This window comes from Eumetopias jubatus, unplaced genomic scaffold, assembly GCF_037043125.1.
Source record: "Eumetopias jubatus isolate StellerSeaLion01/CBP00866 unplaced genomic scaffold, mEumJub1_p1.0 scaffold_10, whole genome shotgun sequence".
Taxonomy (NCBI): domain Eukaryota; kingdom Metazoa; phylum Chordata; class Mammalia; order Carnivora; family Otariidae; genus Eumetopias; species Eumetopias jubatus.
This window is the reverse complement of record NW_028274816.1, coordinates 60,465,386-60,484,591: the sequence shown is the minus strand read 5'-3', so window position 1 is coordinate 60,484,591 and position 19,206 is coordinate 60,465,386. Positions and strand designations below refer to the sequence as shown.

General features: G+C 39.6%; 1 protein-coding gene across 1 annotated transcript in view; it reads left to right on the top strand.

Annotated features, from left to right (window-relative positions):
* The window catches only part of LOC148163279 (uncharacterized), a 46,872-nt gene extending 27,939 nt beyond the window's left edge, over nucleotides 1-18,933 (top strand). The window contains exon 5 of the mRNA XM_088027795.1: nucleotides 16,396-18,933. Within this exon, the coding sequence (XP_087883921.1) occupies nucleotides 16,396-18,038 (1,643 nt within the window). The 3' untranslated portion in view covers nucleotides 18,039-18,933. The remainder of the gene's footprint in view (nucleotides 1-16,395) is intronic.
* Nucleotides 18,934-19,206: the final 273 nt, after the last annotated feature.

The following is a 19,206-nucleotide window of genomic DNA, read 5'->3' as shown; positions in this document are numbered from 1 at the left end:
TCACACACAAATGTAAGGTCCCGATCTGACTTCCCCAGTAGCCTTTGTGAAGGAGTGTCCACTCCCAGTATATTTACCATGAGCATCCCTTAGAGAAGACTCCCGCAGAGTTTACCATACTCCACTCATTTTGGTTTGAATTGTACATTCTAGACTTGGCCCAGGAACTCCAAAGCACACCAGCCATGGACCCTAAGAACGACATCTGCCCCAGTTCTTGCCATTCTCTCTGCCTGCACTCAGTCTTGACCTCTTCATGTTGTTCCCTCAAGGCATGTTATGTACGTCCTCCAGGAACTAAGAGTAGGAAACTTTATTTCAATATCTTTCTTTTCTTTTATTGAACCATGTCTCACTGTCTAATGCCCAGGGGTTCTACTTAACTACTGCCAATTGAACAAAATCACTCCTAATATAAGCCATATTTATAGAATGCTCAGTATTTTAAATGTTTTACCCTATATTTTTTGTTGCTTGTGTTGTTTTTGTGAGCATACACAACACAGAGGTTTATAGTTTTGATGTGCACAGAGTTCAGTATGTTATATTAAGCTAAAGATGTATTTTGGAGTAAAAGAACTAACTAGGAATAAGTAAGTGTGTGTGTGTGTACCTGTATTTTCAGAAGGAAAGGGAATATTGGATCCAATGAGATAATTTCCAAATTTCAAAATTGATGATTGCCTAGCAAAGACAAATATTATAGATATCGTAATAGGAATAATTCTGCATTATATAGGATTTATTTCTCCTAAAGCTCTTGTATGTTGGTTTGAGGATCTCCCCATGCAAATCTTGTCTTGTCTACATGGCTATGACTCATATAGGATCTACTCTGTTTTCCTTGTTCCAATGTTCAGGAACTGTTGCTCAGTTGGCTTACTCACAGATTTGTGAACAGTTTGCATGAAATGACATGGTGTTCAAAATTAATTTGAATCTGGGCATAATTCTACAGTGAGTATATTAAATTCTATATAGTTGAATTGATCCATTTCACTTCTTCCTTCTGATTGGAAAAGAACCCTAAGCAAGATTTCTTTAGTTATTCTTCTTTTCTCTTCATGGAAGTGACATGATCCAAGTTATGTACTATAACAAGTTTATTAGGTGAAAACTCGGAAACCTCACAAGTCATGGGTTGTTTTAGCCTATATTTGAACACACCAAACATGGGACGGTTTTGGGTCTTAGTAGATGTTCTAAAGTTAGGAAGGAAACAGTCTTCTATTACAAGGGATGATGCAGCCCAAGGTGGGAGATGAAAAACATCTAGTCTGACGCATGAATTTTTCATGTGGGGAGAGGACGTCTGTCCAAGGCTGCACTCTTGACTCTGAATCTAGAAAGATAAATTGTACTTGTTTTCTTTCTAAATTATCTCCAGTCCTTCTGTCTCCTCATCTCCATTCCAGGGATTAGCTATCTTGGCTGTCCTTCCTTCCTGTGTCATGGAGACCCCGTTGTCACTGCTCTCTCCGTCCAACATAAGCCATTCAGGCCCTTGTAGGTCCTTAGGAGTAGCTTGGAATTTTCAAATTCAATGGTAAATGGTTGGTAACAGGTTCATTTGCAGCCATATCTGAGATGTAAATACAATGTTGTCACCACTTCACTGGAAGAACAGGAAAATGCCATCAGTGGTCCACAGGATTAATTTAGGCACCTGGCACTGAGAGAGTTGTGAGGACAGATAAAACATGATGATACAGTTCGAGAGGAAGATAAGTCCTACTAAAAGCAAATATGGAGAATTCTTGAAATGTGAGTAAAGATCTGGTAAGGAGCTCCCTTTGGTCCCTAAAAGTCTTAAGAAGGTTTTGGTGATGAACAAATGTGACAGAGATGGGGACTTGGGAAATGTGGTGGTTTTTTGGAATTGAAGGAAGTCAGACACTTTCCTCATGATTTCGTGAATTTCCTGATGGTCCAGAGGACCAGTTCCTGTTGGATGACAGAGAAACTGTATTTTCCCAGGCCCAGATGTGTGGCGGTGGATGGAGAGGGGGTATTGGATGATTTAAACATTATAGGTATTGCTTTAAGATGTCACATGACACAGTAGATCGTGAAGATGATGAAGGATGCTGGACCCTAGTAGTCAGAACCAGCCAGGTGTATGTTGTGGTTCCACAAAGCACTGTGGTTATATCCCAAGTATATAACCCCAATATAGGTCTGATCCAGTAGATGGGTGACCTTCCAAGGATGCTGACCTGCAGCTGCAAGGACCTCCCTCTGAACTGTGTACAAGGCAGTGATTAGTTGGGAAGCAGGGCACCAGTCACTGGCAGTGAGTATTTCTGCCTCAAACAGTCTACCCAGTTTTTAGGCTGGTTGTCCCTATGTTGTTTCACAGCCCATGCTGTCCTTAACCCATCTTGACCTGAGTAGAGAAAGGATTTTTATCACTTGGAGAAATTGGTAAAATGAAGTTGTGTCACAGTCATATTCACTCTTGACATTTGTTCAATTCAGGGATAATAATTCATTTTTCAGTAGCTATTATTTGGTGGTCAGCTAGATCATGAGAAGACTGCTGTGTATGTATAGAAAAGACGTTTATTGGGGCGCCTGGGTGGCTCAGTCGTTAAGCGTCTGCCTTTGGCTCAGGTCATGATCCCAGGGTCCTGGGATTGAGCCCCGCATCGGGCTCCCTGCTTGGCAGGAGGCCTGCTTCTCCCTCTCCCACTCCCGCTGCTTGTGTTCCCTCTCTCGCTTTCTCTCTGTCAAATAAATAAAATCTTAAAAAGAAAAGATGTTTATTTTGTGTTATGTACACAGTGAGTAGGGAGATGCTCAGATCTGATAAAATGGCTCAGATATCTTAGAGTGTACTCTGATTTTTCCATTTCTTCTTTCTGGTATTTTCTACCTGTAGACATTGTGCTTATACTTGCTCTCTCATGGCCCCAGAATACCTGACCCACCACCAGGCTTCAAACCATGATCCAGGCAGCAAAGGAGGCAGTGTAAGTCTGATAGGACTTAAGAAATTTGAGGTTTTTTTTTTTTTTTTTTTTTTTACTTGAATGAGAGAGCGCGAGAGAGCCCAAGCAGTGGGAATAGCAGAGGGAGAGGGAGAAGCCGGCTCCCCGCTGAGCAGGGGGCCCTCTGCGGGCTCAGTACTGGGACCCTGGGATCATGACCTGAGCAGAAGGCAGATGCTTAGCTGACTGAGCCGCCCGTGCGTGCTAGGACTTAAGAAATTTGATTTGAAGCCTGTCTTTTTGTTCAGGGAAGGTCATCCTCCCCAGGGCACTACTCCCTCCATGCCAATAACCGGTACTTTGTCAGAGTTTCCAGTCTCAGTAGAAAGAAATAACTCTAGCACAGGTGGACATAGAAGATGTTTGCGAATGACTCTTGTTCTCTGAACTTTTTCCCAGCATCTGACAGAAAGGCAATCACGCTTTGCCTTGAAACTAGGTGTTACAAAAATCCACTGAAATGTAGAGTATCCTTAACCTTAATGCACAGGTCTTTTATTCTGCCTGTAAATGGAGTGCTGATGAAGAGTTGCTTAAGCCTGCAATTATCTATGGTCTTATGGTAAAATCATCAAATACAGCATCATAGTGAGAATGCTATATTCAATCCCATTTTATTATATGTGCTGCTGAAGCGAGCACCAATCCCATTTTGTTATATAACATGTATTGATGTCTTGAATGCACTTCGTAACTTGATAAAATATTTATGTAAATTCCAATTCACTTTACTTTGGATTGTTTTTATTTAGGAATGTGAACAGAAGTGTCATTGGGGGTGATCTCAGGAAGCTCAAGGAGGGTATTGAGAGAGGGGAGAGATGGAAGCAGAGGAAGCCAAGACCAACTGTGTTAGAGTCGGGTTCATTAATGAATAAAGAAAATATGTATTGTGTATTTTGTGTGTGTGTATGTTGTGTTTGTGTGTTACAATAGTAGCATGACCACAAGCATAGAGGGTTTCTAAGAGTGACTTCTGTTTGGATAACTCAGGATTGACTTGTGACTTAGTTCCTGCAGAGGTTGTCAAATTTAGCCTACATCAGAATCACCAGAAGTCCTTGTAAATCTTGGATTGCTGTGCCTAGCCCCACATTACCATGTCAATGGTTCTGGGGTGCAGCCCCCAAATTTCCTTTCCTGTATGTTCTCAGGTGCTTGTCTAGGTAACACATGTTGAGAACCATGTCTGGGGACACATTTGTGGTTGTGTTCTTCAGGAAGGGTATTGGCCTATGCAAAATGTAGTCAGATACACAGGTGTGTAGTCTTGGTGTGTGAAAGTGGACTCAATGTATGCTGGGCCTTTCCTGTGTTTTTACCTTGGATACCTGATCTCTGGTTCTGGTCCTTAGTACTCAGGTGAAAGCTATTCATTTGCATGTGTTTGGTTTGGGCTGGAATTTTCACTTTGAAGTCTCAAGGAGGCCGATGTGTATGAAGACTTCTCGGGGAACAAGAGGAAAGAGAATCCAAGCACAGGTCACTTTCTGGAAGGGCATTTGACCTGCGTGCCTCATGTTCATGTGTAAGGTGTCCAGGTTCAAACCCTGACTCTACCAATATTGAAATGATCACTATAGCTTCTTTTTTTATTTATTTATTTAGAGAGAGAATGAGATAGAGCATGAGAGGGGGGAGGGTCCAAGGGAGAAGCCGACTCCCTGCCAAGCAGGGAGCCCGATGCGGGACTCGATCCCGGGACTCCAGGATCATGACCTGAGCCGAAGGCAGTCGCTTAACCAACTGAGCCACCCAGGCGCCCTATACCTTCTTTTAACTTAACTATTTTTGTCAATAAGAGGAGAATAATATTAGCAGTAATACATAGAACCAAGAACATTAAATACATTAAAATAGATAAAGCATTAATAACCATGGGACATACATGGTACGTACTATGCAAAGGAATGTGTGAGACTTCAGTAAATATTTTGGAATTTATTTTTCATGAAAAAGGTAGCCCAGAAGTCATGTTTCATGCTGAATCCTCTCTGTTGGAATGTGAATATTTAACCTTGGAATAGAACCAAATAGCCTGTGTGCATTTGAAAATTGGAAAGGTTTCTCTGGTCCAGATTTTTCTTGGAATCCTTCTTCTTATGTTCACAGAGGGCAGACATGTGTCCATTGGGTACTGTGGGCTCCTGAGTGTTTTCCAAGCCAATGCTGGCAAGTCCCTGATCAGGTGGGACCAGAGATTATGCTCAAACATTTGGCAGGAATGAAGACCATTCTCTGTTGCTGGGCAGTACAATAGTCTAGGCTCTGAGACTGCCCCAGGTCACTGTTCAAGCTCCCTGCTCATGCAGAGAGAGGTTATGCTCAACACTTGGGCAATGCTGCGGGCTTGGCTCTCTCTCCTGTAGGCATGTGATGTAGGCTCTGTGGTTGCCCAGGATTGCTGGTGCGGGGGGGGCGGGGGGGAACTAGAGGCTAAGCTCAGCAGTGGGAAGTGACTTCCAATTTGCATACTTGCTCAGATAGAGCCCAAGAATGTCCTCCATGCTCTAGTTCACCTGTTGGCTGGAGACCCAAGTCAGGCCCAGCTGCTGACAAATTTCCTTAACTAGGTGGGTTCATCTCTGTTCTGCCAGTGGGCAGTCACTGTGATCTCTGATTGGGTGTCACTGCAAGGTGGACTGCAGTCTGGTCTGTCAGTGTTCTAAGATCTGAGCACTGGTTGCTGTAAGCCCTACCCACCTTTCCATGTCTCTATGATCCCCATTGGTCCTGCACCACAGATTCCTCCAGGAATCCCCATGAGGCCAGACGTAGGTGGGCCTCCCAGGGAGCAGCTTGCCATTTGGAGAATGCTGGATTCCCACCGCCCTCTTTTTCTTGGTGGAGGAATTAATAGTTCCAGGTGGTGAGTCCTGGTAGGGAACTGTGCTGGCCTGAGGCCAGGGGTGGGGGTGGGGGATGTAGGTGCATTGTGGTCAACGTGAAATTAACCCTTAATTAACCTAAATTAACCTCTTAACCCTTCTAGTGCTGTGCTTGTTGAACTCTGTGGTCCGGGGGTGTTTCAGCCTCCTGCCTCAGCACTGAGATTTACCGAGCGATGTTTTGTGTGAATAGTTGGTACTTGAGCTTATTATGAGAAGTACTGATGTGGCAACTCCGTATTTCAACATCCTTTTTTTTAAGATAAGGTGAGAGACGTGGGAGGGGCAGAGGGAGAGAGAATCCCAAGCAGGTTCCATGCCCATCACGGAACCGGGCACGGGGCTCGCTCTCACAACCCTGAGGTCACGACTTGCGCTGAAATCAAAGTTCAGACACTTAACCTGACTCAGCCACCCAGGCACCTCCGTTTCACCATCTTGGTGATGTCAACTCTTTGTGATGATTATGTTAATCTCTCATGAGCTAAAAATAAATTTTTCCCTATATACATGTATTTATATGTCCATATTTTTATATATGTGTGTGTGTTTAAATATGCACACATAAATATAGGTTGTTATCCTCCAATTTGAATATTGAAATGCTGTATATGTAGATATTGAAAAATAACACTATGAATAACAGTGACAAACCCCGTTAGTGTTAAGGATTTTAGTGTATGATATTTATATTGCCATGCCAGTTGTTTGGTTGGTTATCACTATATGGGGTGTTTTTGTTTCTTTTTTCCAGTTCTTTCCTCCTGTTTTCATTATGGCTTCAGGAAAATTCCAGTGGAACTATTCAAGCAAAGTTTAGTGTCACCAGGAACATTTGGTTTATTTATGTTTAATATTCTAATGGAGATATTGGGGTTTCTATTTACCAAGTTTTTTATGCTTATCCTTACACCCTGTTTTTTCATTACTTGTTTGCTACGTTTTCCTGTGTGTATTTTAAGAAAATAATTATGCATTTCATTCTTTTTCTGTGAACTTTGTATACTCAGGGACTATATTGCTTTAGCTAGAAATGAAAGCACGCTTTTAAAAAAAAGGCTTTTTAAATATAGTCACAGTGTGAAATTGCATCCTTTTAATTTCAACTTGTCAGTATATGTACATTGTGATACTTACCTATTACCTGTTTTTTGATGGTGCGTTTTTTTTTATTTTTTATTTTTTTAAAGATTTTTATTTATTTATTTATTCATGAGAGAGAGCGAGAGAGAGAAGCAGAGGGAGAAGCAGGCTCCCAAGGAGCAGGGAGCCTGATGCGGGACTCGATCCCAGGAGCCCGGGATCATGACCTGAGCCGAAGGCAGACACTTAACCATCTGAGCCACCCAGGCGCCCGCGTGTGTTTTTTTTTTGTTTTGTTTTTTTTAAAGTAAATATATGGAAATCATAAGTAAACAGCTCGGGAATTACACAAACTGATTACATCTGTATAAGCCACTGAGATCAAGAAACAATATTATTTGTCCTCTAAAATTCCCTTTGAGCTCTTCAGTAACTTTCCCCAAAGCTCAGCACTCTTTTAACATGTAAGGCAAGAGATTGCTGTCCCCATATTTGTCCTTAATGTAAAAGTTTAGGCAACAGGAGCTCTTCTGTATTTGGCTTTTTTTCTTTCCATCTATTGTTTGAATTTATCTGTATTCCTGCACGATATTGTGCATCATTCATTAGAATGGATCTATCCAATTCCATTGTGAATATCAAATGACTGCATCATTCGACTGTTATTGGACAGGGGCATGGTTCTCAGTGTAGGACTATCACGAACAGTACTGGCATGTAAAATCGGTAGTTTGTCTTTTAGTGAAACGTACAAATATCTGCTGCCCATATATGTGGGAGTGCATTGTTGGTAAATATGTTTAGATATGTTCACCTCTCAGAGATACTACCAAACACTTTGCAAACATTTTGTACCAGTCTTCACCCAAACCAGCAGTTTATGGGTTTCTGGTTTATCCACAGATTTTCTGAAACTTGGTAGTTTATGGCATTTTCACAGTCAGCTTCTGGTTGCTATGTGATGTTACCAAGTGGTGGTTTTGCTTTTTTTTTTTTTAAAGATTTTATTTATTTATTTGAGAGAGAGAGAATGAGAGATAGCATGAAAGGGAAGAGGGTTAGAGGGAGAAGCAGACTCCCCGCTGAGCAGGGAGCCCGATGCGGGACTCGATCCTGGGACTCCAGGATCATGACCTGAGCCGAAGGCAGTCGCTTAACCAACTGAGCCACCCAGGCGCCTGGTGGTTTTGCTTTTTTGTTGTTGTTCTTGCTTCCTGTTAGTATGGAGTTGGGTTAACCTTTGGATAGTCTCCTTTTCCAAGTGTCTAATTAGTTGTCCCTTTTTACTATCATGATTTTTTTTTTTAAGAGTTATTTATTTTTTAGACAGAGACAAACCGGGAGGGACAGAGGGAGAGAGAATCTGAAGAAGACTCTACACTGAGCATGGAGCCTGACATGGGGCTCGATCTCATGAGCCTGAGATCACGACCTGAGCCGAAACCAAGAGTCCCAGACTTAAGGGACTCTGTCACCCAGGGACCCCAATTGTTGTGATATCTTTTTCTTTAGGCTTTGTAGTTTTATATATATGCTGAGAATGAGTCCTTTGTCTTCTTTCTTACTCTACCTATATTTTTATCTTTAGAGATTGTGATTCAGAGAAGTTCTTATATTTTTTTAAGATTTATTTATTTGAGAGAGAGAAAGAGCGCGCGCACAGGGGGAGGGGCCAAGGGAAAGGGAGAGAATCACAAGCAGACTCCAGCCAAGCCTGGATCTGGATGCGGGCCTCTATCTCATGACCCAAGCTGAAATCAAGAGTTGGACATTTAACTGACTGAGTCCCCGGGTGCCCTGAGTTCTTAATTTTAATGTAATCCAATTTTTCATTTCACCTTTAATGGTTAGTGATTTTTCTCATTTTTAGAAATCTTCTCTCATACCAGGACCACAGAGATAGAATCCTTTGTGTTTTTCTAAAAAAATCATTATCTTTACAATTTCAATCAGAAGTCTATTAAAAATCAATGTGTTGCATGGTTTGTGTAGTAATTGAAGTTTTATATTCTTTTTTCTTTTTTCCCATACAATTTGAGAACAAATTGACATGTATTCTGAAAATGTTCTATTGTGCTTTCTTTTCATTTGCTTGCACAACTCTTCACATGCATTAACATCACTACAATCTTGGAGCAGACTTCTCCTGTGATCTGTCTCTATCTTTTCCTGTCTCTAGTGATGTTTAGCCATCTCCCAGGACCATACACACAATGTCAGTTTTGATGTCATATACCTCTTTGCTCTGATGAATGATTATTCCTATTTCGCATACCGGAATGGCCTCCAGAGGCTTGGCAGTAGCAAAAATTTACTTGTTATAGATTGTAGCTGGAATCTTGGCAACCTGATAGCTGGTTTACCATTATCTCTCTCCTTCCTTCACTGGGAGGTAAAGTTCTACAGGTTTTATTGCCAGACGCAGGAGTATAGTGAACTCATTGGCCATTGTCTCTAAAGGAGTCCCACCCACAGTGACAGATTATGGGTGAAAGTATTTCTGCCATGGTTCTAGGTACACACTTATTTGGTATGTTTACAGAGTGGCCAGGGGTGTGTCCACTGTGGTACAATGTGTGCCTTGGGTGTCTTCCAGACCATTAAGATTAGCTGCTTGTTAGAAGGAGCTTGAAGTAGAAGCTTCCAGGTACATTGAATTTTTCATTTTCTTCTGTCACTGCCAAATAGGCAGCAAAACAGCATACAGGAAAATGAATTTTGGAAACTATCATGAATAGCAGAAGAAAATCATAATTTGGTGTATACAGCATTGTTATTCCTTGAAATCATGTTGTGAGCTCATGATCTGGATCAGAGGTTCCTTGATTTCCATCCAGTAGAGGCACACATAGTAGGTCAAGTGTATTCGTAGGATCGTTTCCTCCAGATCTTCACCTATGTTCAGGGCCGCCCAAAGTATTTTTTTCCTTGTGACCACCTGTGTTTTACTTTACACCATCTCGCTCATCTTTTGGGCCTGTGCTTTAATATTCCCCCAATGATGGTTGATAAACACCTCTGCCCCAATCCTGTGCCCTAATTTTTATGTGTTTTCCATTTTTCAGTCCTTTTACTGTAATAATCCATGATTCCAGTGTATCCATTATGTACTTTGCCTGGGTAAGGAGTACAGTATCCTCTCATCCTGTACATACATCTCATACCCGTAAGGTGTATGCTTCCACACAGTTTAGTATTTATTTACCCATGTCCCTTAGAAGGCTCACTATAGAAATTTAAGGTAGACCCTCATGGGAATTTGGATTTCTTCACTTGGTTGAATGCGAGACACACGGTGACATTGCAGAAATGTATGATACAGCTCACCTGATTCTTCTGCATGTTTCTTGCTGATCGTAGCCTTGGAAAATGTTTCTTTCTTTTTTTTTCTTTTTAAAGATTTTATTTATTTATTTGACAGAGACACAATGAGAGAGGGAACACAGGCAGGGGAGTGGGAGAGGGAGAAGCAGGCTTCCCGCAGAGCAGGGAGCCCGATGTGGGGCTCAATCCCAGGACCCTGGGATCATGACCTGAGCCGAAGGCAGACGCTTAACGACTGAGCCACCCAGGCGCCCCTGGAAAACGTTTCTTGATGCACACTGACATATGTTACCCCAGATCCTGTGTCAGATTAATGAATGTTTAATGAGGTGGTGTACATATGGGAAATTAGGCAAGAGCTGTGCCAGGGTCAAACTGACTGGTAGATATTGTTGGGAGATGATTCTCTATGGTTTTAAGTTTCTCCATGTGTTATGGATGGAGGCACTGAAAATTTTTATTCTAATTGTCATTCCATTGATGTTTGTGTATAAAAAGGCTTTGGACTATAGTGATAGTATCTGACTTTTGGGTAGAGGACAGATTTGTTTATTGTAAAAGAAAACAGACGTCTCTTTCCATGACAAAAGTTTGGACAGATGAGCTAGATGTTCCTCTAAGATATTGGGGTTTCCTATGCTCAGAGTCTCACAGATATGACACAAACCCACTGCATGTGCAGCATCTACCTGTAGGAATTGTGGGTGGGAAGCTGGCAAGTAAAATCGGTGTGATCAAAATGTTGATGTTTGCTGTGTTGTGAGCCATAAGATGCTTGGACTTTGATCTGGGTGTCTCCTGTCTTCTGCCAGCACTGGAAAATTGTGAGAGTCCAACTAGTTACATTACAGAATGTGTGTAGTCATAGAATTTTTATAGTTCTCAGGGTTGTTGATGGACTTTATTCAAAATAAATAAACACAGATATACATATATACATATTTATTTATATATATATTTATATATAGGTTCAACTACTTTCTTCAGAACTTGCATGTAAAGAAAGCGAATCTGCTCTCCAGATGAAGCTAATCCTAGGTATTCATGGTAGGATATAGATTTAGGAATGCAAATTTATAAATAACACAATGGATAAAATGTGAATTGTGGAGGAGGGTGTGTCTAGCAGGTTGGAGAAGTAAACAGGAGGACATGGGAGAGCCTAGAGTCCCCACAGGCTAACCTGGGAGGTAGATGGAAGAACAGTAATTTTTGTTAGAGCTTCTTAAATTGTTTTTCCCACAAGGTGCTCTCTCTCATTTCTCAACCATTAACATGTATGTAACATGACCACATGTCTCATGAAGGCTTTTCTGTATGAGTGAATTCTTTTGGGGATATTGGAAAGGGCAACTGATTTTCCTGCCTGTGTTGATTTTAGGCAAAGTCAATTTTTAGGAGGAGGCTTGCATGGAAAACAGAAGAGATTCTGTACCCTGAAGCAGTGGGCATTAGTAAAAGTGTAGGGAAAACTTGGTGTTTTTAAAGACTACGGAATCTGTGTTGTCCATGCTACGAAATCCACTGTTGCACCAGAAGCAGATTGTTCCTGCATTACTTGTCAAAGTGGGGACTATTTCCGAGAATATGTTTGGCATGGTGACAGGAAGAAGGAGAAATAAAAGGAGCCCCAGAGAGGAGTGGCAGATCCTGTTCACCCTGCAGGAGTGACATTAGGTTGAATGAAAAGTGAAGGGAGGGAAGGACTCCAGGCCCACCTATTTGGTCCTCTTCCCTAAGTTGAGAGACTCTTTGAAACTGTTCATCTTCTCTGATGCAGACCTGGAATTTTGTGTGGAGCATACATTCTCAAGGTTTGACTGCCCGGAACTGGTAGTGTGCTTCAGATTACAGAAGTATTTTTTGTTTTTGTTTTAAGTATACTTAGTGTTCTTCATTGAACTGAAGCTGGATTCCATGCAGCCTTGATTCAGTTTCTTGGTTCCCATGTGAGGTGTGCCGCCTCCTTGTTTTTCTCCACCACCTAGAAAGGAATCATTTTTATCATTCTTTGGTTAAACCTGAGAGATAAATGAGGTAAGGGAGCCATGGATTCAGCTCTGGTGTTAAATGAACTTTGCCTATTCTTCCTCCACTTGAGTAGATCAATAACTTTGTGTTTGTTTGGTTGTCTTAAAGGTTTATTTATTTATTGAGAGAGCAGGAGGAGGTGCAGAGGTACAAGCAGACTCCCTGCTGAGCCCAGAGCCCTTTGCGGGGTTCCACATGGGGTTTTACTGGGTGCTCAATTCCAGGACCCTGAATTCAGGACCTGAGCTGAAGTCAGTCTCTTAACCAAGTTAAGCACCCAGGCGCCCCTAGATCATTCACGTTTGTACATAGATGTACCTTGCTATGGGCCCTCACAGGTTAGAATAGAAGAACATCATCCTTGAGAGACAAAAATTGGAGAAGACATCAGTCAACATGAGGACTGGGACTTGTATCTGAACTCCCAGTCCATCTGTGTTGCAGTGGAGAATCCCACAGTGTTTGAGGAACCCTCAAGGATGTTATGAAGTGAGGGCAGGGTACCTACAGGAGATGAGAGTTCCGCGATTCTTGTACATCGGTTAACCTCCCATGTCTGGATCTCAGGAAAAGCCTCTGTGATTGAGCTGATCAGAATGCAAAGAGGAGCCTGTGAAAGTCTGTGATCACACACGAAAGACATAGTTTACATACACTATTCCAGATTACAGTGTATGGGTCCTATATGTGACTTGATATTTGAATGAAATGGATGTTTTCAGGTTTCCATTTAGATTATGATTTACTTAGTTGTAGTTTTAGACATTTATTTCATAGCACTTTTATGCTTCCTTTGAAGAACCTTAGGCACCTGACACCAGTGTGACCCATTACAGGTTCATGCACTTGATTTCCGCTGCCCTGTATGTCACATTCCTCCACTATAAGATTAATAATTTTTCTCATTTATCATCACATACCTTGGGAGGATTTACTGAAAGATGTGCATAAATCATCTCATTTAATCTGGAAACGCCCTTCTGTTCCACTTTGTAGTCTGCTTTCAAAATGAAGGCTCTCTCCTGAGACCGCTTCCTTAGCATTTCTCTGTTGCTCTGTGGAAGGAAAGCATGCATCATACATGTTCCACTGCCCTAAAATTGTAAGATTTAACTCAGCACAAAGGTAAATGAGCAAAAACTTTCAATACTATAAGACACTCAAAAACAATAGGTATTTCATTTCTATCATTGTGTGTTTGTCTCTGTGGTGTGTTTGCAAGACAACAAAACCCTTCATCCACAAATGGATTTGTAAGTTTTATGCCCCTGAAGACATTTCTTAGATTCAAGGACAATAAAAAAAACTTTGGTCTATCATTTTTATTCTTTTTAATTTTATTTGTAATTTTTTCTGTGTTCTGTTTTATCCTTACCTCTTTTAGTTGATAATGTTCTGTGATTTAATCATGTTTGCATTCCCATTGTCACTTTGCAACCTACTGTGAACATTTTAGAGGTGCCTCTGTATACTGATCTCTGTTCCTTTTACATGAATTCAACGTCAATCTGGGGTAAAACTCAGGCTCTACTATTACTGAAGTTTTGCCAAGATATTTTTTTGAAAGATGAAGAACAATTCTACTCTTCACATAGGTTAGTGTGGATTCATGGGTGAATTTATGAAAAAATGTTAGAATGTTATGTAGTGGGTAGTATATGTTCAAGAAGAATTGTTTCTGTTCTTGATGTTAGAAGTTGTAATTTTTACAATATTCTCTAAGTTCAAAATCATTCATGATTTTCTCTATTTTTTTTTTAATTTAATATTGTGGCTCTTGAACTAAGATGTTGGCATCACTTGCTAGCTTGCGGGGAATATGGAAACTCAGACCCAACCTAGAAATCCAAATCAGAATATGAATTTTAACAAGATCTTCAGTTAATTGTCATACACATTAATACTGAAAAAGTAGACCTCTAGCTCACCTACTCTCTTCCATTAGTCTATGCCTATCTTTATAGTTCATTATTTTGTTAACTGTGTCTTTATAATATGTCTTAAATCAGGAACTGTGGTGCCACCAATGAACTCTTCATTTTCAAGATTGTTCTGGGTATGTGTTATCCTGTGCCATCATATGAATGTTAGGAGGGGTTTTGTTCTTTCTGCCAAAAATGGCATTTGGATTTTGCTAGAGACCGCATTACTTTCAATATTATGTTATTATTTATTCTGATCTGTATTTTGTTTATTTCTGATTTTTCTTTGTTATTTACTTCCTCATCTAAGTATCAGTGATGTTTCTTCTTTTCTAGTTCATTGTGGTATAATATTAAGTTGCTTATTTGAACTTTTTTTCTTAAGCATTTAAGCATAAGAAAATTTAAAAATGGAACGTCTACTAGGGAAAATTGGCAGAAATAAACAATATAAGTGATGATAAAAAAAATGAAATAGCATAAAAATGAAAAGGATTCTTTAGGGTTTTCTTTTTTTTTTTTTCCTTTAAGATTTTATTTATTTATTTGACAGAGAGACACAGCGAGAGAGAGAACATAAGCAGGGGGAGCAGGAGAGGGAGAAGCAGGCTTCCTGCGTAGCATGGAGCCCGATGCAGGGCTCGATCCCAGGACGCGGGGCTCGATCCCAGGACGCGGGGCTCGATCCCAGGACCCTGGGATCATGACCTGAGCCAAAGGCAGACGCGTAACAACTGAACCCACCTAGTGCCCCTCTTTAGGGTTTTCTATTGATCATGTCATCTGTGAACAGAGATAGCTTTCTTTCTCTTTTCAACTGGATTCCTTTTATGTATTTTTTCTTGCCTAATTGTTTTGACTAGAATATCTAGTACTATGTTGATTGGAAGTGACGAAGGCTCTTTATTGCCTTGTGTCTGATTATAGAGAAGTTTTCAGTCTTTTACTATCAAATATGTTAGATATCTGCTTTTTGTACATATATGGCCTTTATTAGGTGGGGTTAGTTTCTTTCTATTCCTACTATTGAGTATTTTTAATCATGAAATGGTGTCCCGTATGCTCACATTCTTGTTCTACATGAATTAATATGATGTCATGTTGGATCTTCATTCTATTAATGTGCAATCTTAAGTTTATAGATTTCGGTATATTGAAACACACTTGGATTCCAGGAAGAATTCTCACTTGATTATGTTGTAAAATAGTAAAATGTGCTTTTGATTCGGTCTGCTTCCTTTTATTGTTGCATTTACCTGGCTATTCTTTAATTTAGCAATTTGTAGTTTTCTTTGCTTATAATATCTTCCTTGGCTTTGTTAAAGTGGTAATGCTGGTGTCACAGAGTGTTTGATAATTTCCCTTCTCTTCACCTCTTGGAAATGCTGGAGGGATTTGAAGTACTTTCTCATTACATGTTTCTTTGAATTATCCAGTGAATTCATCTGGCACAGGACTTTTCTTTGTTGGACTTTTTTTTTTTTTTTTCTTTTTCAATCTACTCAATTTACTTCAATCTACCATATTGATAGATCAGGGTTTTTCTTTTGTTTTAAATTCATGATGGAGTCACATAGATTGTACGTTTTTTTAAAAATTTATACACCTTGTTTGGTTATCTATCTCTGGGCATATAATTATCCATCATCACCTCTTATAATTTTCTTATTTCTATGGTATCGGTTATACTGTGCTTTCACGTCTTCACTTCTGATTTTAGTTGGTCTTCTCTTTCACTCTTACTTGATTTAGTTAAAAGTATGTCAATGCTTTTGCTCTTTTCTGAACACAAACTATTGCTATTGTTGATATTTTTCTGTTTTTGCTATATCTTGTTTTATTTGTATTTTAAGTTTAAATTTAGTTCCTGCTGCTAATTTTAGGCTCGACTGGTACTTTTCCTGATTTTTTAGGTATAGGAAAGTGATGTGTGCTCCAGCATGACCATACTACAGAACCGTATGTTAGGCTATGTTACGGGTATATGTCTGCAAGTTTATGTGTCCCTGGAGGAATGAAGTCCTGATGATTCCTTCTCAGCCATCTTGCTGAAGTTCTCTGATTGATTTTATTTTTCCATACTAGAAGTTTTCATTATATTCATCTGAGAGTAGTAAGTGGAATGATTTTACTTTTCTCTTATTCAATATCTTTCAGCTGTATCTTCAAATGGCACCCAGAATTTCCTGCCAAAGCTGTGCATAGAAGCTTCTTTCCAAAACGTGGCAGTGGGTAGATATAAGCATAGTGCCCTTGAGGATTTACACTTAATGATAGACTGGAAAAATGATGGGGAGAGTAAAGGGCATGAAAGATATCATGAAGGACATATCCAAACTGAGACAACTGTCCATAATATGAATCTCACTGCCCAAAATGATGAAGGATATAAAACGCTTTGGAAAACATCCCTTCTTAATCCTGCTTCTTCTGCAAAGCAGTTTGTGTCTGTAAGCAAGGGCTTAAATCAAATGGTCAAACATACATATCTGGAGAACGAAAATTTGGAAAATCTGGAAAGTTATCTAGTTCATGCTGAAAATAATTATTTGAACCATTTTGAAAGTAGGATTGGATTGACATTTGAGTCAAATATTTCTGAAAATCAGAGATTTAAAAATGAAGAACAAAGTGCTATGTGGGATCCATTTGAGAGGTCCTTCACCGGGGAGTTGACTCTACAAAATTACCAGAACATATTCAATGAAAACAGAATTGCTCAATGTAGCGAATCTGCAAGAAAATTTAACCAGTGTTCAAATGTTTATAAACCTGTGAGGACTCATTTCCCAGAGAACCATTTTAATTTTGATAAATTTGAGGAAGTGTTTTATCAAAGCTCCAACCTTATTATATATAAGAGTATCCCTTTGGGAGAGAATCCTTATAAATATAATGAATATGGGAAATCCGTTAACCAGTCCTCCAGTGTTGGTGATTATCAGAGAATTCACATGGAAAAAAACTCATACAGATGTAATAAACCTGGGAACATGTTTAGCCAAGCATCAGGACTAAACATACATAACACAGTCGCTACTGGACAGAAAACTTATATTTGTGAAGAATGTGGCAAAGCCTTTGACTGGCACTCAACACTATCTCAACATCAACCAATGCATATTGGAGAGAAACCTTACCAATGTAAAGAATGTGGCAAGTCCTTTAACCAGCTCTCAATGCTTACTCGACATCAAAGAATTCATACTGGAGAGAAACCTTACCAATGTGAAGAATGTGGCAAGGCCTTTAACCAGCACTCAAACCTTACTCAGCATCACAGAATTCATACTGGAGAGAAACCATACAAATGTAAAGAATGTGGCCAGGCCTTTAACCATCACTCAAGCCTTACTCAACATCACAGAATTCACAGTGGTGAAAAACCTTACATATGTAAAGAATGTGGCAAGGCCTTTAACCTGCATTCAAACCTTACTCAACATCACAGAATTCATACTGGAGAGAAACCTTACATATGTAAAGAATGTGGCAAGGCCTTTAACCGGCACTCATACCTTATTCGACATCACAGAATTCATACTGGAGAGAGACCTTACCAATGTAAAGAATGTGGCAAGGCCTTTAACCAGCACTCAAAGCTTACTGAACATCACAGAATTCATACTGGAGAGAGACCTTTCGTATGCAAAGAATGTGGAAAGGCCTTTAACCGGCACTCACACCTGACTCGACATCACAGAATTCATACTGGAGAGAGACCTTACATATGTAAGGAATGTGGCCATGCCTTTATCCAGCACTCACACCTGCGTCAACATCACAGAACTCATACTTGATGATGGAAACCTTACCTAAGTAAAGAATGTGGGAAAGCCTTTAATCACTGTTCAACCTTTACTCATTACCACAGAATTCATAGTGGAACAAACATTACAAATGTAAAAGAATGTGAGAAAACATTTAAAGACTACTCACCCCTTACTCCACATCAGAGAATTCATAGTGGAGAGGAACCATAAAATTGTTAAGAATGTGGCAAGGCCTTTAAGCAATGTTAAACCCTGATTCCTGATCAGAGAATGTATGCTGGAGTGGATTTTGCAAATACAAAGAATTTGGCATGGTCTTTCATAAGAGGTCAGGCCTCATTCAACATCACAGAATTCATACTGGGGAAAAAGTTATAAATGTAAAGAACATGGGGAAACTTTTAAACTGCTCAACCCTTGTCTGTATCTCAGAGTTTATACTGAGGAGAAAGAGTGGTCGCTTCGGCAGCACGTATACTGAGGAGAAAGATTATAATATAAGGAGTGTCTCAAGCCTCTAGCTGGAATTCACAAATTGCTCAACATCATAATTATCATACAGGATAGAAACTGTTAAATTCAGACAAAGTTGCAGTGCCTTTAACTGGAATTCAGTCAATACTCAGTATTCCAAAATGCATCCTAGACTCAAACCCTAGAAACATAATGAATGAGGAAAGACCTTCATTTTAAATATTCACTGTAGCAAACGCCAGAGAATACATAAATGAAAGCAACTTGAAAGATGTAAATATTTAGAAATGTATGTAAGTGAACATCAAATGTCAATAAATATCACAGAAGTCAAGTAGAAGGCAGTATAGGAATTAATCTATTCAGATGTTACATAAAAATATTCCTTATAAGGAATAATATAAAGTTAAACACTTAGTGTATGTGCTATTATGCTTCAAAGGTTTAAGTGGATGGATTTTTACATTAGTATAATTAATTTCAATATGTGCTTTTTTTTTTTCATTTGTCCTATCTGGGATTTGTGACTAGCAAATATTAATGTATTTGTACTCTCAAATCATTTCATGAAATTCATTTATTCCTAGTGGGTGTGTTGCTGTATCAAAGATATGAGATGCCCTTCTTCATTTGTTGGGACTCACATATCTAAGTGTCCATGGAAGAAGAAGTACAATATAATATACAATATATGAAGAAAATCTAAATGGAGATGATGTTT